The 24041-nt window shown below is 41.6% G+C and overlaps 2 protein-coding genes across 5 annotated transcripts in view; both read right to left on the bottom strand.

Annotated features, from left to right (window-relative positions):
* The window catches only part of crebbpb (CREB binding lysine acetyltransferase b), a 70419-nt gene extending 54835 nt beyond the window's left edge, over nt 1-15584 (bottom strand). For all 4 annotated transcript variants that reach the window (XM_083780224.1, XM_083780226.1, XM_083780227.1 and 1 more), the window contains exon 1: nt 14755-15584. In XM_083780224.1, coding sequence (XP_083636350.1) covers nt 14755-14842 — 88 coding nt within the window. In that variant the 5' untranslated portion in view covers nt 14843-15584. The remainder of the gene's footprint in view (nt 1-14754) is intronic.
* Nucleotides 15585-18560: 2976 nt separating this feature from the next.
* Nucleotides 18561-24041, bottom strand: part of adcy9 (adenylate cyclase 9) — a 68277-nt gene continuing 62796 nt past the window's right edge. Inside the window, exons 9-10 of the mRNA XM_083780835.1 lie at nt 23863-23886; nt 18561-22161 (exon numbers count right to left, since the gene is read on the bottom strand). Of these exons, the coding sequence (XP_083636961.1) occupies nt 20901-22161; nt 23863-23886 (1285 nt within the window). The 3' untranslated portion in view covers nt 18561-20900. The remainder of the gene's footprint in view (nt 22162-23862; nt 23887-24041) is intronic.

Raw genomic sequence — 24041 nt, 5'->3', positions numbered from 1 at the left:
TTAGTAAAGCAAGCGTGGTGGTGCTAATGGGACAGATTAGATTTAAAGTGCAGAACTAAACATGCAGGGAGATGTGTAAGTGTGCCTGCCAGCCAGCACACCACCACAACACTGGCATATGCTTGTAAGGCTACGTCAGGGGTTGGCCGTTTTCAGCCAGCGCAAGGCTGCAGATGTACAAGACAGAGGCAGGTCTTCACAAATACACCATGTGAGGCACCACTGGTAGTAAGATGATGTCACTTAGTCAAACGACCACAATGGTCCGTGGACCACTGGTGGTCCGTGAAGGTGTTGCATGTGGTCCCTGACCATGCATTTAGTAATGTAGGAAAGTGAAGATTCGTATTTGAATTTATTGTATTGGGTTAGGGTTAGAGAAAGTTGAGAAACAATGCAGTAAATTATCTGGTGACAAATGATGACGCGTCGATGTTGTCAGTTACTGGGAAGTCGGATGTCAAGAACTTCCACAGAAAAGGGAGGTAGAATCTCAAGTGAAACCATAACGGATTGCCTGGTTGAGTCACCATTATAAGGAAATGTGCCCATAATCAATTGCAAGTGTCTGCTTACTCATAGAATAAGTTACAATGAACAGCAACATGAGTTTAATATGGAAGGTTAATTTCTTTCCCCCACACCACAACAATGGTCCCCAGGTTAATTCTCAGTCAGGGTGGTAGTCCCCAGGTTGATTCTCATTCAGGGTGGACATGACCATTTCACTTGTTTTAACAGCTTTTGTGCTAAATACAGTACGTGTCCACACGTCCTCTCAATAAAAACCGTGGGGTGCTAAGGACACGTGGAGACGTCCTTTTAATGATGTAAAGCGGGATCGCTGTAATCCATGGTTTGACAGGGTGTGCGCGTTGCCGTTCACTTCCTTGTTTATGGCCCGACAAAACTGTCTATTCTCTCTGAATCTACGTCGCTGTCCATGGTTTGATCAGAACGGCAATGTTCTGTCCTCATTTCTGTCCTTTATTCTGAAAAATCCCCCGGCAAAATAAGTGTCAAATACTGACAGGCCTCACACATTATTTATGATGACAAGCTCCTTTGCCAAATTACCACTATTAGACATTTTCCCCCATTATTTTTTTACTTTTCGCCAATGGCATGCCCAAAATACGGATGCCAAGTTCAAAGTTCCAGAAATGGGGCTAAGATATTGTCCCAAAGGGTGAAACATACGTTTACTTTGGACATTTCAGAATCAGAATATAACAAATGCTTGTGACTGACAACATGGCTGTACCTTCCTTCTCCTCACCAGTCTGGTATGCTTCACAAAAACAATTACAGCACATAATGCCATAGTTATACACAGAGGAGGTCCGGCTATGGTCTGTTTGTTTGGACTCCATTGGCAGGACTTGTATAAAGCTTTTAATACAGGCTTTATAAGAGGAACTGTGATGACTTCAAGATGTGTGAAATTAGTGGCGCGCAGCACTTGTAAGGCTGGGGCTGGATTGCCTTTAAAAAAATAGCAGTATGGGTTAAAAGAGAAACGTAGACGAGGATAAGCCATCTGGGAGAGGAGGGAGATAGCGCTGCCCTGAATGGCACAAACCTTTTAACTTGTGTTTTATAATTACCTTAATAAATTAATTGATTTGGTTTATGGGTGAGTGACATCATTTGAGTGACACCATTAAAGGTAAACAAACATTTGACTGCCTCTGTAGACAAATCAGAGCTGACAGGAGTCCATATTATTATGAATATTATGACCTTGCGGTCCAGGCTCAATAGTATGACATTCAATTATTTTACTTATGAACTTTGAATGAATCTGCCAACTACTTCAGGATATCTCTGCTCTGGGGCTCTTTTTTCCTCTCTCATTTCAGAAAATGAAGAAAACCTTGTGTTTTTAACAAAGCAATACTGGCTCCTCAAAGTTGGTATTGTGACTTTATATATTTTCAGATACTTGCATGTGTCATTATATTATCACCACTTTACCAAAATCCAGTTCAAGTGGAGTTTCTCCGCCATTATCAGTCTGTGATGAGAACAGCTGAAGCTCACAATGCATCACAACACATGAAAGAATGCCCTGATGCTTCATGACACTGCTTATATAGTAGGGATGGGTCCGATTAATCGATTTATCGATTATCGTTGATAGGACCCGAAATCTATTATGAAAATTAATAATCGATAATCGTTTTTTTTTTTTTTTTTTTTTTGCTGATGCTTCATGACACTGCTTATATAGTAGGGATGGGTCCGATTAATCGATTAATCGATTATCGTTGATAGGACCCGAAATCGATTATGAAAATTAATAATCGATAATCGTTTTTTATTTTTTTATTTTTTTTTTCGTTTTTTTTTATTTTTTAATGAAAATCTGTTGGAAAGGCAATATTGTCATCCAAACAGGACAGGGCTATAGGCCTACCAAAGTGTGCCTGGGATGTGTCTGTGTAGCTGCATGAGAGGAGTGTGAGTGGAGATTGATTCCAATCAATATACAGGTTTGGAGGATTTAGCAGGTGTTGGGAATTTACCTAATCAGGCCTAGGCTGGGGTTGCTATGGTGATCAATTGGATCAACAGTGGTCCAGGGACCACCAGTGGTCCCATTTAAAAGATGGAGTTAGTAACCAAATGGACCCTTATTAACTCTCAAGAGTTACAATTATTGTTAATCAACTACATCAGGGGCTCCCAAACTTTTTTGACTTAGGTACCCCTTGGGGGGAAGATTTTTTTTATTTGTAGGGTTCATTAAAAAAAAAAAAAAATTAAAAAAAGTTAAAAAAAAAAAAAAAAAAAAAAGGAAAAACAACCCCCCCCCCCCCCAAAACGATTAATCGATTAATCGTTAATATTGAATTATACAAATCGATTTTCATTTTGGACACATTTACACATCCCTATTATATAGGCCTACGATAATAAGCAGGACTTTAATTACAATAACTTCTGCAAAGAGGGGTTCGTGAAGAAAGTTGCAGTTTCAGTAGAACTAGCAAGAGAAATGCTATATGAACATTTGTCATTTTATGTCACATTGCTCTCCTCAGAAAGTAATACATAGATTTTAGAAATAGATTTAATTGTTTTCATAACATCAGCGCTATGTTTTTTCACATACTTTATTTAGATTTTTGTCAATTACAAGAAACACCACAACAGTACAAGACAAGTAAGCTTAACACTACAAACTGTACAATAAACACAAAAAACAAAAACAAGGGGACATATGGTTGGGCTCGATGGCCATCAGACAGCAGGGAGTGTTATGAGTCCAATAGTGAAAGATGCATGCTTGTACCATAGCAGCCACATATACAGAACATGTACTCAACTATTGTCAGTACAGCAAGGAATGGCATTCACATTTTTTGGAACTTAGCTTGTGTATTTTGTCCGTCATGACGAATTTGTTCCAGCTTAGCAATGGAGAGCATCTCGTTGAGCCATCTCTTGAAACATGGAGAAGTTGGCCACATCCAGTTTATCAGGATACATTTTTTTGCACTTAACCAATTTAGGCCCGACGTCGAAATTAAAAAAATGTCTTCTAAAGTTTTCTGAAATGCCTATGTCAGAGCCAGAGGTGCTCAATATTTCATGTCAAGGATCCCAAAAATTATATGTAATTGGCAGCTGACCCACATCTGAAAATATGTTGTTCCAGGCACACCCCTCAGAAGCAACGATTTGAGTTAAAATGTTCACTCTGTTTTTAGGCACATTTTCACGATTTTTCAAAAATAGCAGACCTACAAGCTCATAGCGCGGCACTCAGTGCTTATTTTTCAACAGCTAAAGCATAACACAATGCTTAAAACACCACAAGGGGTTCCCGCCCAAAATCGGTTAATACCCAGGGGGCAAAGGGGGTTGACCTGCATTTGCCATGACCTCAAAGGTTGTCCACCAGAAATAGTATCTATGACCCCGTAGGATCACAACCTATATGGACAACCCGGTAAATTTTTTGCTGGAAGTCCAATATGGCCGCCGCAATATTGGCCCCTATTAGTTATAATGGGGGGTGAATAGGGCAAAATTTTAAACCAAAACCAAAATCCACGAAACTTCTCAGGTTGATCAATGATATAAATATGAACATTCTTTGTATTGAAAGTTTCCATGAATTTCAATATGGCCGCCACAATATGGCCGCCACAATATTGGCACCCAGAAAATAGGTTTGGCTCTAACTTCTGAACCAGATGAGCTAGAAACGCAAACTCGGTGTCTATTTCATGTTTTCTGACCATGAGAGACTCAATGGAATACCCATTTTCATTATTGGGTGTGTCTGGACCCTTATTGTGCATATTTACAAGATGGTGGCTACCCGAAATAGTGCTTTACCATGATTTCTACCATGATTGTTGACTGTTTTAGCAAACACAAGCAATATTAATCCATTGGCTAAGATTTATGACACAGAAGGGACATATATATTTGACATTGCATATTGTCATTTCCCCTCAGATCCTATGTAGAGTTGTAGGAATGATTTCAGATAAAATCAGAGACCAAAACAATGTATCTTAGAGATTACTTTACTATGGGACTGATACTATGGGATTGAATGGGACTGAATGGGAGTGACAGTCCCATAGTAACAGTACCTCCCATTCACTCCCTCACTCCCATTCAGTCCCATTCAGTCCCATTCACTCTGAATGGGAGTGAATGGGAGTGACAGTCCCATAGTAACAGTACCTACCATTCACTCCCTTTCACTCTGAATGGGAGTGAATGGGAGTGACAGTCCCATAGTAACAGTACCTCCCATTCACTCCGATTCAGTCCCATTCACTCCCATTCACTTTTATTCACTCCCATTCAGTCACATAATAACAGTACACCCCATTCACTCCCATTCAGTCCCATTCACTCCCATCGTGTTAGTCCCATAGTAACAGTACCTCCCATTCAGTTACATTCCCTCCCATTCATGGATGCATGGATGCACCTGGGACATATCCTCAGTGATGTATCCTGAGGTCAACGGGGTTCCGGGTCTCTCAACATCATACCCCTCACTCAGGCGACCCAGCCGGGGTTGATCAAGTCCCGACTTACGTCCCAGTAGCTATACCCTCAATCAGTCCCACTAGGGAAAAACCAGCGGCACACAATCCGTTGGAACTACTCCAGAACTACTCTGCCAGGGCTGGGAGGTGCACTTCTGGCACATGGAGGGACTAGGCTCTGTGGGTTGTCTCCTGGTCGGGCCCCTCCTACGTCTCACCAGGTCCACTCCTGCTCTCACCAGGAGTAGAGCGAGGACCTGTGCGTTGCATCAGAGTCCCAGCACCAGACAGTTTATTCAGGAGTGGTGGGCATTGGGCAATGGTTCCGCAGGGTCATGGTGCTGCGGTTCCGCTTGCTGCTTGCATGGCCCTCCCAAAGGCCTCACAGAGGGTTGTTGGACTTCATCCTCACAGAGGACACAGGCTGGGGCACTAACCCATACTGCTCACCGGGTGCCGTCTACATTCCGGCTGTCACCCGTCTCTCCGGTGTCACCAGACTATACCTGGTTGTCACATAGTCTATTCCTATGAGTCACTATATAAATAGAAGAACTATAACTAAAAAACATCGCATGGATGCACCTGGGACGTATCCTCAGTGATGTATCCTGAGGTCAACGGTGTTTCGGATCTCTCAACATCATACCCATCACTTAGGCGACCCAGCCGGGAGTGATCAAGTCCCGACTTACGTCCCAGTAGCTACCCTCAATCAGTCCCACTAGGGAAAAACCAGGGGCACACAATCTCTTGGAACTACTCCAGAACTACTCTGCCAAGGCTGGGAGGTACACTTCTGGCACATGGAGGGACTAGGCTCTGTGGGTTGTCTCCTGGCCGGGTACTGTTACCCATAGTAACAGTACCTCCCTTTCACTCCCATTCACTCCCATTCACTCCCATAGTATCAGTCCCATAGTAACAATACTTCCCATGCACTCCCATAGTATCAGTCCCATAGTAACAGTACCTCCCTTTCACTCCCATTCAGTCCCATTCACTCCCATTCTATCAGTCCCATAGTAACAGTACCTCCCATTCAGTCCCATTCACTCCCATTTTGAAAGGTGTGTTAAAATGGCCTAAGTCACATTTTATTATGACTTAGGCAAAATAATATGGCCCAAGTCTCCCTCTTGACATAGGCCATTGTTTTAATAGGGTGTAACAGGAAGGCCTTTTACATTAGGGCTCGGGTGATTTTACCAGAGGTGGCCAGCATCACCAGGTGGTGAGTTAGGCCAAAAAAGCAATTTGGCAAAAAATGACTTAGGCAATTAGTTTAATAAGGTGACGATATTCAAAACAGTCAACAATCATGGTAGAAATCATGGTAAAGCACTATTTCGGGTAGCCACCATCTTGTAAATATGCACAATAAGGGTCCAGACACACCCAATAATAAAAATAGGTATTCCATTGAGTCTCTCATGGTCAGAAAACATGAAATAGACACTGATTTTGCGTTTCTAGCTCATCTGGTTCAGAAGTTAGAGCCAAACTATTTTCTGGGTGCCAATATTGTGGCGGCCATATTGTGGCGGCCATATTGAATTTCATGGAAACCTTCAATACAAAATATGTTCATATTTATATCATTGATCAACCTGAGAAGTTTCGTGGATTTTGGTTTTGGTTTAAAATTTTGCCCTATTCACCCCCCATTATAACTAATAGGAGCCAATATTGCGGCGGCCATATTGGACTTCCAGCAAAAAATTGACCGGGTTGTCCATATAGGTTGTGATCCTACGGGGTCATAGATACTATTTCTGGTGGACAACCTTTGAGGTCATGGCAAATGCAGGTTTCCTAAAAAAAGGGTGGTTTGCCCCCTGGGTATAAGGATCTGTCTTTGGTGGGAAGGAAGGGCCCTTGTCTCATCAGAGCAACCAAATATTGCTAAACAGCAATCTGGCTGAATATCCTTTGCATCAGTGCCAAGTTTGATAAACAGGTACACTGCATAGTTTAATTTTAACAGACGACAGGGGAAAACCCAGCCTCGTTAGTTTGTTTATATTCCACTGCAGCCATGCTTCTCTGTGTGTGCCTGCCACAGGGGAGAGGGGGTGGAGTTAGTTGGTTTTTGAGACAGTTTGAGGATCCAATGTTTTGGAGGATTTGTCAGAACTTAGCGTCTTATCCCTTAATACTTTTCATTGGTTCAACCATTTCTTAACCAACACATGAACACACAGACGTAAAGGGTGTTTAATAGCGTCGATTTATAAAAGTTAGGTGAATCCCGCCTGACAGCAATGATATACTATATTTTGAATGCAAATATAACAAATGAATGTTAGAACCTTCGGGCGTTCGAGGCCAGCCCTAGAGGAAAACTGGTCTGTGTTTTATTCACCTTTTGCTGACAGATACAAGAGGTTCAGATTAAAAATGTCATGTTTTAGGAGACTGCTGCTCTCGCTGGACTGAAGATTGGTGAATAACGGGGAAAGAAAACAAAAGAGCAGGGGGTTTAATTTTGGAGATGATTGGTTGGGGTTCCTTTCCTGGTTGGCTTCCAGGTGTGCCCCCCGTAGGTGGGCACTGGGCAGAGGGGCTGGATAACGGTGCCCATTTCACCACAGGCACCAAGACACCCAGTCAGGCATACAAATGAAAACAAGCCCGACACTGGCCTCTAGGCAGAGGCACAAAAACACACTGACACCAGACTAAAGTACCAGAAAGAAAACCTGTCACACATTAACATAAACATCAAAGACAGGCAGCATTCTAATCTGTGGCTGTAAGCAACAGCCGCGCAGCATGCAGTGGAATGGTCACAGTGGAGGGAGGTGTGTTTTCGCTGTCATAGTACCAATAATGGCTGGGCTCTGCCAATAGGAAATGTACTTAATGAGTCAAACCAGAGGTGTACTGTATTATGACTACTTCCTAAACCAAGGCAAACCAATGTTAACAGTTGTAACTTGATATATTCTTTTGTGAGAGTAGGTTTGCTGCTACCTGCTCAATTTATAACGACGCATGGTCTGGTCACCATGCAACTCCTTGCAACATGCAACTCCTTGCAACATGCAACTCCTTGCAACCATTATTCCCAATGGCATGTTGCGAGGAGTTGCATTGGTGTGGTTTGTTGCAAGGAGTTGCATTGGTGTGGTTTGTTGCAAGGAGTTGCAGCGGTGTGGTTTGGGCCTCAGATAAAAGGCACTATAGAGCGTCGCAGTTCAGTCGCAGTAGAAAAAAGGCAGGTCACAACACTTTGTTGTTTTTCTTCTTTGTAATTAAATGTAGGTTTAGAGATGTTCCGATACTGGTATCGGGTACTCGGCCGATACTAGCCTAAAGTACTCGTACTACTCGGTATCGGAACCGGGCCCGATACTTTGAGACGAGTACTACAACATTCAATTGACACTGGCTGAACTCTCAATGCAACGGGAGCAAGTCTGACCCAATACGGCAGCAAAATGAGCAAAGCGCCCAAAACATTTTGATATACTTATAGTTGTCCTTTCTACTTGTAGCAGGAGCACATTAAAAGTATTTATTTCATTTACCGGTATATCAGACCACCAGGTCCAAAAAGAGTACTCCATGAAGTGTAGATTTGTGTCTGTGTATATTCAGAGGGCAGCATTATTAGATTAATAAATGAGCAATAATTAACCTACGTCGTGACTCTCCACTCGTCTCGATGCAGCCGCAGGTCATTAAAAGTTATTTCCATCAGACGAGTTCCAACAAAGTAATCCATGACTGTATAGGCTACAGATCTTCTTGTAGTTATAAGCACAACGTCCTTAAAATCCTTAAAGATATAAAAGCCGCAGCAAGTTTATTTTGCCGTAAAGAAAACTGGCATGTGTGCAGGGAGTCAGGGACCATAGGTGAATTATTTTGCCTCGGGCATAATGAAAGAAAGGCACCTATACAAGATCAACATTTTTCTTTCAAACGATGATAATAATAGAAGTGTGTTTGAATAGAACAAAATGTTTCATTGCTAATAAGAAAAATTAATTTGATTTTTTTCTAAATAATTTCAGGCTATTATTATTGTGGTAATTCAACATTACTGTAAAATCTGAATGAATTCCTGTTCTGTTCTTTACCTACAGAGAAATGTCTATTTGTATGTCTCTAAATGTTTGTATGTCTTTAAATGTTTTGATGAATTGAACAATGTGGACCCTGTTGTAAACAAGTGTAATGCTTAATTAGGTCGTCCACTCACAGTTGACAGTCTTTGTGCTTAAAATGTACTGTAAATTCTACAAACTGTTAATAAAGATTTCAATCAATCAATCAAACAGTATCATTAGAAGTACAAGGCATGACAATTAAATTAAGAAAAAAGGGGGTAAAATAAGTTTACTAAGTTACTCAACAAAAATAAAAACTGCTCGTATCAGTACTCGGTATCGGCGAGTACTTTAAAGAAAGTACTCATACTCGGTCAATAATATTGTAATAATATTGTGTTACTTTGTTGTCATGATTTCTCACGATTCCAGTTGGCTTTGTTCGAGGCTTACAGATCTTTAAATAAATACTTTTTGAAATGTCTATGGGAAAAATGCATGGGGAATTGATGATATGATATCTATCACAGGCCTGGAGTTTTGGAACAATCTGTAGAAACAGGGCTACTTTAATTACTACCTATTCCAAACCAGGTGTGTCACACAAAAATAGTGAAAGTGGCCTCCTTCATTCGTGTATCATCGTCAAATGTCCAACTCAGTGTCGTCCACGCCCTTGTCTCTGGTCCCACTCGGGGGGGGGGGGTCCCCTGAAGGTGGTCTGTACAGGGGACAGGTGGTGGTGATGATTATGTGTTCTGCAGTCTGCCCTGTCAAAGTAGCCGATCTGCAACCTCACAGCACATCGTGAGCTTGTAGAACTGCCATTAAGACCTGAGGCAGATTCTACAAATGCCTTCTAAATCAGTAGTTCTTAAAACATTTTCGTGCCAATTGAAGAAACCTCAAATTGATATACATTTGACCACGGACCACCATCTGAAAATGTTTTGTGACAGGGACCCCCAGCAGATTTACAAGCTCGCATCACGGCACTAGACGTGATGAGTTTGTATATCTGCTATTTTTAATAGCCAACTGCCAACACCAACACTAAAATCTAAAATGACAGATGCTTTCCCAATTTTAATGGGTTAATTTACTATTTTTGATGGGCGCTAGCCCCTCTTATATCCAGCTTTTGGTGTGTGTTCACAAACTTTGTCCTACACAAACATAAATTGTCATTGACAATGAATTGACAATTGAGTGTTTGTGTAAACACAAACATTGAAGACAAATGTGAGGACGCAACTTGTGATTGGCCGGAAATCCGGAATGAGATGTATGATGATGTATGATGATAAGAGTGCCCCTCACTTAGTCAGGGCTTGACACTAACGGATGCCCGATTACCCGGGGCAAGTAAAAAAAATGGTCGGGCAGGTGAAGGTTGCTACCGGGTTGCCTGATCGGGCAAGTGTGCATTTTGAGTGGGGATACAACCGCCTTAGTTCCCTATAAACACAACACGAGACATATCTGTCATTGTGCTCCGCCTCCACATCTTCCCCTGCTTTCTATCTCTCTCCCTGCCTCTCTCCCAAGCCCCCCCCCCCTCCCGCCACCATCACACACACTAGTCTGTAGCACGTGTGAAGTAGCTCCCAGCTAAATCTGCCATGAGAAAATACTACGGACAGTCACAGAGAGAAAATGTGACGAGTATGACCAGTATGTTCAGTTCAGTCAATCGGTAAACAATCTAAACATGGCATCATGACAACGACATAACCCGCCCCAACCCGCCTCGCGAGTCGCCAAAAAAGTTAATATGTCTTGACTTGGCTCGGCCTGAGCAACACTATGCAGCGATGCTGCGTTGTACGGCGGTGTTGCACCCTGAATGTGGCATGCTTCACAACGCTTGGGATACGATGCACCGTGAGCTTGTGGATCGTTTGTTTGCCACACGACACCGTTGTACCACAAAGTAAATCTCGCAGAACGAGCACAAAACTAAAATAAATATACATTGCCTGCCTGCCAAGTGTCAACAATACCATCAATGGTTGGCTTATTAATTTATTGTGTTTTCAGATTTACAGCAACGGAGCACATTTAGCGACGTACCAGGATCTATCCAGGATGTAGCTGAAGTAGCTTGATGTATCAAAACACTCCCGAGGCGATTGACAACAACGGGAGGTATGATTAATTCTAGCGCGACGGGCCATCAAAAACATAATCTTTGCTTAGAATTGGACGGAATGATTTAGATCAAGAGTTATTCACGTAGTTCTGTGTATTTTGTGAAAATTGAAAATAAAAAAAAATATTCAAAAATTAAAAAAAAGAGTTATTCACGTTTTAAGATCTTCGGTCTCATCCACTAAAATGGGGGGGAACATTGTCGATGACGTCCCAACTGGAATGATATTGAATGTTGCGCAACAGACACTCAGCCTGTGGAGCATTGTGATCAGTTTTGATATCAATAAATCTCCGTCCTTTTATTAATCTCCGGCCTGAGCACTGGGTGTTACTATTTTATAGGACGGAGAACTCTGTTTATGCCGCTCGGGTGTTAATGGTTGCCAGTCATTCAACACTCATCTCACGCAGATAGTAAGCCCATGGGCTGTGTGAAAGTGGCACCTCCAGTAATGAGGGTTGTCCTCCGAATGGAAGAAAAACTATGAACTAATGTTCTTATTGTTAAAATAAAATGCTAGTATTTTCATAACTTGATTGTTTACTGTAGCCGATTCCTGTGACTTAAACAAAAACATAGTTTTCAACTGGGAAAGGAAACGTTTCAAGCATGCAAGTAGAAAGTAAAAATAAGTTCAAATGAACACTAGTAATGCAAAATTTACATGAAGAACATGACCTGCACTTGCCCGACTGAGACCTTAGTGTCAACCCCTGCTTAGTCACTTCACACGGCTGTGATTTTTTGAAAAATAAATCGCTACAATAACCAGGTTGAAAGACGTTGGAGGGGGAATTTGTCTTATTCATGCCCCCCCAAAAAAATAAATCAGAATGCCCCCGTGACATCATGTGGCAAGTCTATGGACTTTTAATGTTTGCTTTAAGCAGGCCCACCCCCATTTTTAGCATTCCCACCCGTGACATCATGTGCCAGTCACAGTGGGTGCTGAGTTTGGTCTGTATTTACTGCCATTTCTGAGGGGTGCTAACCCCTCCTATGTCCAGTGTAAACAGTAAACACAAACATTGTCCTAGCACAAACATAAAATGCCATTGAAAATGAATGGCCATTTTTGAGTGTTTGTGACTGTGTAAACACAAACATTGAAGACAAAGTGAGGACGCAAATTGTGATTGGCCGGAATGAGATGTATGTGTGATGACAAGAGTGCCCCTTACTTCACACAGATGTGATTTGTATGTGTGATGATAAGAGCGCCCCTCACTTCACACAGGTGTTATTTTATTTATTATATTAGTTGTAGTTGGCTCCAGTAGTAACATTAGTATTACCATGTCATACTCATACCAACAGCTCAGCATATAGTTGATACACTCTGGTGGCAGTGTGGTAAAGTCCCCGCACCACCAAGGAGGTTGTGGGTTCAAATCCACCATAGAGCGAACAGCGAACACAAAACCGTGTTTGGGGGAGGGGAGGTGGGCGGGGGACGGGGGTGATATTGGTCACTGCTGCACATACTCTTACAGGCTGAGGCAGCACCTGTCAGCAGGGAGTGTTGTGTGGGAGGAGGAAGACGATGGCATTGGGTCCTCCCGGTGGGAGCTCCTTACTGGAAGGTGAGTCAGTAGGATACAACAGCAGTGACAACACAGAAATGCGTGTCTGGGGAGGATTGAGTTGGCATCACGACTACATTGTGGAGAAAAGGGTGGTAACAAATAATTGGCTACTCTAAATAAATAAAAGAATAGGTGATACAGAGATGCAGGAAATGCTTATAGTATTCATTTAATTGGAAAAACTGTCTTAAATTGACAGCAACCAGCGTGTCACTGAGTGTGGCCCTATTGACCTAGCTATTAAAACTCAACTCTGGCCTGGCCCTAGACCCTGTCCTGTCATTCTCGGTTGTTGACAATTTTGACATGCCACCGCTGGACACTCCTTTCACTGGAAGCCGTCTGGGTGTAACACATACTCACCAAGGTTATTATAGTTAACTATAACTAACGAAAAAACGAAAACTAGAATTAAAAAAACATTTTAGTTAACTGAAACTAAACTGAAACTAAAATAAATTAAAAAACGATAACTAAACTAAAACTGTATTGTGTGTTCACAAAACTAACTAAAACGAACTGAAATGATAGACAAAATGGCATTCGTTATCGTTTTTTTAACAATATTTATATGCCTTACGGACATTTAGAATATAAACCTTTTAAATTAATTCGGTACTTTTCCTTATTTCCCGAGCCGTTTTTACGGCACTTTTCAGCACCGTAAGGCAGCAAAAACTAAAACTAAACTAAAACTAAACTAAAACTAAGCATTTTCACAAAATAAAAACTAAACTAAAACTAGCAAACCCGCTCTAAAAACTAACTAAAACTAACTGAATTCGAAAAAAATATGTCAAAACTAACTAAAACTAAACTATAATGAAAAAACCAAAACTATTATAACCTTGATACTCACCCACCCGTCCCATAAACACACACACACACACACACACACACACACACACACACACACACACACACACACACACACACACACCATGCTGCAGCTGACAGCAGAGCAGAGGGCTTCCCCAGCTATATAGATTCCTCTTCCTCACCCTCCCAGCGAGGTCACAACAAATGGCAGCTGATGATGATTGTTAAAGCCCTAGCTCTGGACTCAAAGCTTCTTTAATATCCCATCGCTTGTTATGTGAGATTCAGACGAATGAAATGAGCTTAGAAAATACAAGAAATTAATACTTTAAGTAAATTACGATTTTGAATGAAGCAAGAACAGATTCATATTACATGGATGGAATAACTCAGAACTGTAGATGTGACAGGTTTGGCAGCACACACCATGTTTAGTCATAAAAAAGAATACAGAGCACAAATCATTTTCCCCTCAATTCTGCAGTCAGTGACTACAGAATTGAGGGACTACTTTACTGTACTTGTGTACTACCATACTTGCTGCTGCTGTGCTTCTTGGAAAAGTTGTTCTGCAGGTCTGAGTGGGTGAGATGTACAGCCTGGGGCTAGTTTGTGATATTCAGGGAGTTGCATGTTGGATTGTGGGCAGAGAAACTTGAATTTGTCAGTAACGTTGCTTAACCGGACCTCGCTGGATTAAGAAAACATATCTGCATCAGAAGACTGAGCCATAGGAAGACTGACTATGCGATTGCGTGACAACGTATGGTTTGTCTAACTCTAAACACCTGATAAGTGCACCAGAAACATGGATCGACTGGCCTATGACGGGGTCATATAAGTGTTTAATAGTTTACCTTTTTTATATATTATTTCAGGGCTGAAGATGACGAGCAAATGACCCAACACTTGAAAGTCTACACAGTCAACTCCAAAAAGAGTGTTGGATCTGACTGACAGTAGCCTGAGGTTCAGCGACTGGGTGTCCTGCACACTGACATGTTCCGCACAGAATCTACTATGATCTCTTATTAAAACATACAGCATCGTTCAACCAGGCCAGCAACATTGCACCTGTGAACCATACAATAAAGCAGCCGTGTGGTTCTCCTCACCTGGACCATCCGATGCTGAGAGAGCAGGTGAATTGAGCTTGGGTCTCTTCGCAATGGGGGGTCCCACATCCAGCAGATTGTCAGCCATCCTCCTGTCGGTGCTTAGTGGGTGGTGGATGGGAAATTTAAAGGGATCCGTGAAATACGGGCAAGTCCTTGATTTTATTTTATGTATCGTAAAGGGGTAGTAGTAAACTGGTTCCGCTGAAATTCTTCGGCTCCACGGCCAGCCTAGAAACACGTCTCAAAAGGAGGGCAACAGCGCCACCACGCTTCGACAGTCACCCCATGATAATCCAACACCCAACACCCACATAATTATCCGTAATAATTGCGTCCAAAAAAATAATTTCAGCTTGAGAAAAATAAATAAAAATAATCAAATAATATCATGCGAAGCGTAGACGCGTCCTTCTCGCCGTATGCCGTTAGTTTCACGTGTATATGGAATCATTTTTTTCGCAGCCAAAATCAGCAGCCCTAAATTCTCCTTTTGGTTTTAATAAAAAGAAGATAATTCCACAAATATTTTCTATGCACCGAGTTGATTCTCTGGACGCTGTCTGCCGGCGAATACATCGGGTCGGAGCGGAGATACGGCGACAAGCGGCGCTCTCCGAAGGGGAAATCAAACATACGAGGGGCTTTCGAGACGACAAAAGCGGCTTTAATCCTCACATGTTTGCGGCGATTCTCTTCGGGAGAACAAATACTGGGATTCTCCGTGCGAAAAGGGGGTTCAAGTCCGGTCTGGCTCGGCTCGGATGGGTTTAAAAAAAATAAATGCTCCGCTGAAATCCCGATTCGGAGCCGCGTCAAGATGGCGGCTGTTGATTCCTCCGATACAAAAAAAAAGTTTTTTTTTTCTTTCCAGCTAGACTGTAGGGGGGAGGGGCTCTGCCATCACGCCCTTACGCAAACCCGTGTCCCACCATGCGTCATGTGCACGTACGTGAGGTAGCCTCTAGGGGTGGAAGAACCCTACACATTAGAATAAAAAGCCATATACATACATATAATCTACTAGTAGCCTACATCTACAAAAATCCTTGGTAATAGCCTATAACTTCCCAACTATTTATTTAGTATGGGCCCTGGAATATGCCCCCAAGGACTTCCAGACCCCATGTTGAGAACAGTGTTTCCACAAATGTGTAATGGGATGAAAACAATATTTGGGATGGTAGTATTGTACATTTAAATGTCAAATGTATTGAATTGAATTGAAAATGGAGAACCAGATGTAAACAAGTCTTAGTGCTTTTCCTGGTTTCATGTGGCAGTTTTTGTATTGACTTGTGCTTTCGTTTGAAATGTACCCATTCTACATGCTGTGAATTGTAAAAATTACAATCAATCAAAAATATTGGCTACAAAACTCAACTGGACAAAGTTTCCCCCAAAACCTCTCTTTATTCCATTGTTAAACTTCATTTGCATGCCTCAGCGTGCTATATACAAAAGGAAATCCCATAGAGAACAATTAATCAGAACTTGGCTATAGTACTGCAGGTTACTGAAAAATACTTATACTGCCTACAAACACAGATTAGTAGTTCCCATTTTAATGAGGCCTGTTAAAGCTGCAAACCATAACTTGTTGTGCTAATAAAACGTTGTTTTGACCAATACCATAATTATAACTAACACACACAGGTTGCAGTTGGTCACCATAATCTTCTACTGGGAAATGCATATATCCGGCTGTAGCACTACTGGTATTGCACGAAAGCTCTAGCATTTTGAAGACCTGTCCAGGGGGCCCGAGTTTGAATCTCAGGTAGGACATTAAAGTTATGGATTGCACCTTTAATTAAACATATCAAGTGGGAATAAAATACTCTTGGTGTGACTGAAGTATTATCTGTCCTGATATTATTTGATTTGATATGATTGATCATATTTTTCTCAAACGGATTTGGTAAAATGGACTCAAATGTCCTAATCCAGTTCACATCCCTGCTTAGATTTATGCTTCCCTTCCAACACACCATCACACTGTTTCACAAACACTCTTTACGCATGCAGGCACAGGTATTATTCCAACACTGTTCTAACTCTCTCCTCCTCCACTAAGGAGCTAATAATCAAGCATAGCATGCACATGTATAAATAACAGAACATACTCAGACACTATACAATAGAAAGGCATGAATTATGTACATAAAAGTGAAGGCTTTGTGCAAATGTTCATCATAGTGAATATAAAAATGGCCCATTGTCAACAGAAGCAACAAATCCTCAGGATAAGGCAAAAATATCCACACACACAAAAAAAAGCCTGAATGACTGTGATGACATTCTTTGGCATCAAAATATTTCTAATGTGCCATAGTCGTGGTTCATAAAATCACCTACATCTTAAAATCACATACTTTCCACATACTTTCACTGTTTGCACTGAAGGCAGTGTGATACAGTGATACTCAAGTGGCAAGATGTGGTCTTATTATCTACCCTGTCGTCCTTGAGCTCACTTGACTTTCCCAAGACAAAAATAAACAATAAATAGGCTAATACATTGGTTTCTTGGAGTTAATAAAAAAGATATTATTTGAAAGACATTATTAAAGTCCATGAGATTAAAAAAAAGGTTATACACTTTTCCTGGCATTCAAGTGTCGTGACCTCTACTAAGCACTTTTCACTTGATAATAACAACAGTTTATCAACTGATTATTATATATTATAATATACAGTATTATATTTCTTTCATTGAAGAACTTGGGTTGTGTGCTCATAAGTGCAAAGTATACTTGTCCCTTTTAAACTCATGCTTTATAAAATTATTACATTAATTATTGCCCTTAAAAAACATATCTAAGCATTATCACATCAAATGCCAATTAATCAATAACAAGTTTGGAATGATTGCTTTGAATGGCATGTATTGAGGAAAGGCACAGCTCACATTTATAGAAACGCTGTTTGGGGACTAGGTTTGCGGAGGGTGTGTAGAGCCCAGGATCACATTAGATAATTGACACAGGGGTGAAAAATGGGTTACAAAATCGTGGGATAAAAAAAGAAAAAAAAGAAACGCTGTCTGGATTCAGTAAATTGATCATAATTCAGGAGAAAGTAAACATTATTCTACACGTGTAGTAGAATCACTTATGAAAACAATTAAGGAACAAACTAAACTCGATTGTAGCAAAAGCACAACTAGTAACCAAAATGAATCGGACAGCCAACAAATGTGCAAATGAACACCTTTTCTCTAGCTTCTGAGCACACAACCCATTTTGCTGTGTGTGTATGTGCATGTGCGTGCGTGTGCGTGTGCGAGAGAGAGTCCGAGAGAGAGAGAGAGAGAGAGAGAGAGAGCACGTGAGAGAAAGTTCTCTAGAGTCTAGACACCACATAACTGGTGGACTGAGTCAGTAAATAATTAAAGCTACAATCCAGGACTTTTTTAACAAATAAAACATTATTTTAACCAATGTATGTGTTAGAGTAGGTTAAAGTGATAGCTCTTGAAAAGATTAGTGTAAAATATCTCTATATTCTGATAGCAAGCCTTGTTATAGTTTGTTTAGTTAGTTATAGAGCATCTTTCAGAACGACAAGGGCACCAGAAGAGAATTTCCTATTCATTTTTCCATAGACGTTTCAAAAAGTAATTATTTAAAGCCGAGGTGACAAATCACGACTAAACACTTTTTTTGGGGCCGAACAAATAATTAAAAGAAAAACTCAACAAAAGTGTTGTACCTACCGTGCCTTTTTTTTCTTCTGATTATTTGGTCGGCCCAAAGAAATGTGTTTATTGTCATGATTTGTCATATCGGCTGTTGGCTTTGTCCGAGGCTTAAAGGTCTTTAAATAAATACATTTTTAAAAATCTATGGAAAAATGAATGGGAAATTATCTTCCGGTGCCCTCGCAGGGGGAGGGACTGCGATGCACTATAGGGGGGTCCCCATCTCTCCAGCTCATTAATAAACAGAAAATGCATGCATTTTCCGATCAGGAAAGATAATTCATACAGTATTAAGTTTAATTTGAATAAAATTGGATCTGGAACACTATAAATTGAATCTGAAGAACAGGTCATCTCCCCTGATTGGCTGAAATTAGCAGGGCCCTAGTTGCGCCACCATCTTTATTGTAGTCTGGACAGCACTGCATTTATCTCTCTCCATCGGGAGAGGGAGACAACATAAATATAACTAATGGATTGTAGCTTTAATATGACATGACAGTATCTACCAGGTTGAATAAAGTTGCAAAAAATGAATCTAAACAGCTCTGAAACAAATTCTGGCAGGTGTACTGTAGGCTAGTACAGAGAGACACACAAACACCTTGGTGCATTGTATTTCCATCACAGTGCCATTCTAAGTTTCATGCCACTACAAATATATCTGTTGCATTTGGCTTGCATTGCATTCATTAACCTTCTTTGAATTAATATTATTATCAGTGGGGTCATTCAATTGACAGTTATGCTTTGTGTTCTCATAAAAATACAGTATGCCAAGAGCTCCTATGTATCTGTTATAGACTTTTGTGTATTAAATCATCTAGATAGCTGCTTGCCCTAATTAATCTACTGTCACAGCTAAAGATGCTCTACACATAGTGGTGCCCAATAAGAGCCACTCAAATATTGCTCAGTAAAATAAATATCACTTAGAGTTCCCACACGAGCATCATCAGGAATATGGCAAAAACCTTGCACTATAGCATCTGATGCTATTCAGTTAGCCTCATCTTTAATGCTGTGCTGTTGCTGAGAGAGCATGCTAGCTAAGTCTAGCTTAGGCAGTGATACGTCCCGACAGTGGTAGGTAATACAAGTGTTCAAACCAAAGTCAGAGATAAAGTTGCCAGATCAGCAAGAATGATTTAATATCCTTCTCAATTACCCCCCAGAAAATTCATTGTCATACATGTCAAATGAACAGCAGTAATATCACACACTCTCTCTCTCTCTCTCTCTCTCTCTCTCTCACACACACACACACACACACACACACACACACACACACACACACACACACACACACACACACACACACACACACACACACACACACACACACACGCACGGAGCCACGGACAACACACAGGCCTCCTCGAACTTCAGACGGAATTGATTTGTCTGTTCTCTGGCTTTCAAGAAAAGTTTTTTCATAAAGAAAAAAGAAAACATCATCTGCAGAATTTCATGCCGAGTTCCTGCGCAGATTGTACAAACACAAATAGTAAAACCATCTTGTTTCCCTTTTCTTCATTGTGATCTCCCCAGTTCAACCTTTAATAAGGTCAAGCTGTTGAGTAATTACCGTAATAAAGGCAGAAATAACACTGTACTAATAGTAACACAGTAAAATATAACAGACCTAAATGTTTAACCAAAGCATTGTTTTTTGTTGTTTTGTTTTTTAATTAGATTGTTGCACAGATATTCCCTTTATGCCTTTTTACTTGGTCTACATATTATTCTATACTAAAGGCACTTAAAAGACATACAATGTACAAAATGCCAAACACATCTCAAAGAATCACGATTAAAGGTGTTATTGATAATCAAGTAGGTTAATGCGTGGCGATGGAATCTGTAGCAAATGAGAGAATTGGCAGAGGTTGCCGTCACATGCTCCCACCTCCTATGGTTGTTCCTGACTTACACGGTTCCTTTGGTCCAATCAGCATCCTTCGCCGATCCAATCACATCATCGCCTTACAGCCAAATATGACCCACTGTCTGACTGATGCTGATGAGAGCATGGTAGGTTTTCCCTGTAAGTCTGTGGAAGAACCAATTGCACACCAACTTATGTAGATGCCAACAGGCAGGAACAAGAGACTGAGCTTAAAGGGCAGAAGGTACTGATTAAAAAGCTTAAAGTTTGGTTAGTTCCCCATTGTCACCATCATAATTATACTCCTTATTGCCACTTTCAACATCTTTCTGTGACTCTGCTGTGGAGTTTCGGTGTGTACTTGGCCGAGGGGAAGGATAAATTACATCTGTTTGACATCTGTAGAGGGAGTTGGCCCTCTAAAGGTGCGTTGAATTTAAATATTCGCCTCGGGCCGCCCCGTTTGTCCTGCGCCAGGTTGCGCCGCACCCGTTTGCGGCGCTCGCGCAACTTCTCGTCTTTGCATTGACCTTGTATGTATGTAATCGCGTCGCTCTAACCATCCATGTCTGAACGCACCTTTAGATTGGTAACGGGAAGAGATGCCAGGCCAGCGTGAGACGAGGAGCGCCTGGCATGACAATTCTGTGTAGAGAGACGCCTTTCACGGCCGTCTGACTCTGCCGCCTCTCTTTCATGTGCTAGGAGGCCAATGCCTACTCCCAGGCTGGTAGAGGAGCCAGTGCCAGTGCTGTGTGCAGCAGCATTGGAAGTGCCGGCGGCAGTCATAGTAGTTGCATGAGGCACCATGCTGGCAATTTCATCTGTGGGTGAGCGCCCGATGCTCCCATCCACCTGCGCCCGGATCTCGGGTGATACAGAGAGCTGGTACTGAGGCACGGGACCACTGTCACTGCTTTTGGGATACAAGAACGTCTTCATCTGACCCTTTCCCTTTACGTTGACCGTGCCGCGGAAGTCAAATTCGTATTCCATGCCGCTGAGCACACAGTAACTCTCCTCGCTGACCTGGACGCGACACTCCACACCCGTGGTGTCCATCCGACTGGCGATATTGACCGTATCGCCCCAGATGTCATATAGGAGCTTGGTTGTGCCGATCACGCCTGCCGTTATGGGCCCGTGGTTGAACCCGATGCGGAGTTTGAAGCCGAAGCCGAGCATGTTCTTGTTGAAGTCGTCGACCACGTGCATCATCTCCAGGGCAAAGTCAAACAGCGCCCGGAGATGGGCGTGGGGGTGCACGGCGTCGGCACATTGCTGTGCGTTGAGTCCGGCCGCTGCCATGTAAGTGGCACCGATGGTCTTTATCTTCTCGATGTTAGAGAAGGCCGGCTTCCGCAGCTGCTCGTCAAAGTCTCCAATGAGCTCGTTGAGGACGCGATAGCACTCCTTGCCGCCCTCATAGCTCTCCTCGTAGAACTCGCTGAAGTTGACGATGCTAGCAAAGATGACGCCCACGTTGTCGTGATTTTTTGAGTAGCTCTGTGTGACTTTAAGTTGCTCCGACACGTGGATGGGGATGATGTTGCGCAGCAGCCAGTCGGCCTGGTCCCTCATGTTCTGGATTTTGATGCGGTGCTGGTCAGCCTCCACGTTGCCGTGGTAATGGAGGCGGTAGCTGACCTCAAACTCGCGGTTGAGGAACCAGACCAGCAGGAGAAGCAAGAAGAAGGCCACACAGGCCTCTGGGGCCAGCAGGGCCAACAGGGGACTGCTGGGCATGAGCACCAGGTCTGCCGGGCTGTCCATCACACTGACGGAACTGTTGCTGCTATTGGCATGGTCACCTGGCCTGGAGGGCAGAGGGAGAAAAACAATGCTAGGAAACAGCAGTGGTGGAAAAAGTACTCAATTTCAATTTCAGTATTTCAATACTGCAATATAGAAATACTCTGTTAGACTGTTACAAGTAAAACTCCAGAATTTCAAGTTTTCAAATGTATACGACTCTTGAAAATCTCTTTTCAAATGGCCAAAATGTATATAAGACTGAAGTGGGTACTGTATGTTTGGATTTGGATCCGAGATGTAGTGGAATAGAAGTGAATGTATTAACTTAAGGAATTGTACTTAGTTACTTTCCACCACTGGGAAACAGAAAGGTCAATGAGAGAAGAAAGAGAGAGGAAAGCGTCTTGAACGAAGAGGACGGAGAAAGTATATTAGTTAGCCGTAAAGTGTAGTGCATAGGGCATTACACAGAGGGTTGTGAGAATTGTTTGTTACAACATTTCAACTGTGCATCAATGCACGTGAATGGGGCCGGGTGATATGGAATATTATATGTTTTACAAAATGCCTCGATATCGATATTGTGAAAATATCATATTGTGACAAAAATATCAAATTGTAATTTTCTAGAAAATAGCACAACACATCACTCATACCTGAATCACAATATCGATATTATCAATATATTGACCAGCCCTACACTTGAATGGTTGCCACGCCAGTGAGCATCAAAATAAAGTACATTTAGTAGTAGTAAATTTAAATCAATGATGAATGCATTCTGCATGCATAATGACAAAGACGTAAATATTCGAGGATGGACCTTATGACAATTCTTGTAGTAAATGCTGAAATCTTATCTTCACCACTGAAATTCAACACAGGAACTATTTTGTCTCCAGGTAACATACAGTAGTACATATCCAATCCAAGCTAAAGTGGGTTTCCTCAAAGATTTCCTCCACTTTCTCAATTTTCTTAAATTGTTTTTTATTATATTTTGACACTTGCTTTGGCAATGTAAATGTATGTTTTGTCACTTGCCAATAAAGCTCATTTGAATTGAATTGAATGATTGTATTACTCTTCACTAATCCTCATAATAAGATGGAACAATTTAGTAAGCAGGTTTCTGAACTATCCATAACCCACCAATGAGATACAGAATGAGTATTAAGGACCAATTACATGAAAAGGTGTGCTCGTTTAAGGAGGAAAAAGTACTATAATACTATGCACTTCCTTCTACTGTTTATTTCTCTTTAAATAACCTAACCCAATAACTTAAAATGACACAGATGCTTTCATGTTTTTAATGGGTTAAATGCAAGCGTAAAAGTGTAAAATGCAACTCCCGACAGTGTATTGCAGTGGTTCCCAAACCTTTTCATGTCAAGGACCCCCAAATTGACACTAATTAGCCTGCGGACCCCCATTTGAAAAGATATGCCAGGGACCCCCATAAGAGAAGGTTTTAATGGCTCTAGCAGTGATTCCCAAAATTGACATGCATTAGGCTACGGACCCCCATTTAATGGCATTTCTATCTCTGGGACCCCAATTTATATTGTAAAATCAATGTTAGTTTAACTCGTTAGTGTACAAAGGGTCCGTTTGGTCCCATTTGTATACTCTCAGAGTTACAGACCCATAAGGGTCCATTTGGTTCCTAACTATTATTTAGGTGGGGACCCCCTGGAACTCCCTCACGGACCCCACTTTGGGAACCACAGCTGTATTGAACATCAGTCATTATACTCACCAGAAAAACACATTGTTGCCAACGCTGAAAGAACAGACAAAACACAGTTCTAATTATCTGCGAGTATAACAATACTGCAGATGCAGTAGATATGCTATAACAAATTGAAATGTAATTATATACAGTATAAACGTACTGGCGATACAGACAAACCATGTCAATGTTAATTTAACTCTTAA

The sequence above is a fragment of the Protomyctophum parallelum genome, assembly GCF_964188405.1.
Source record: "Protomyctophum parallelum genome assembly, chromosome: 13".
NCBI lineage: Eukaryota > Metazoa > Chordata > Actinopteri > Myctophiformes > Myctophidae > Protomyctophum > Protomyctophum parallelum.
The sequence above is the reverse complement of the archived record's forward strand: the minus strand, read 5'-3'. Positions and strand labels throughout refer to the sequence as shown.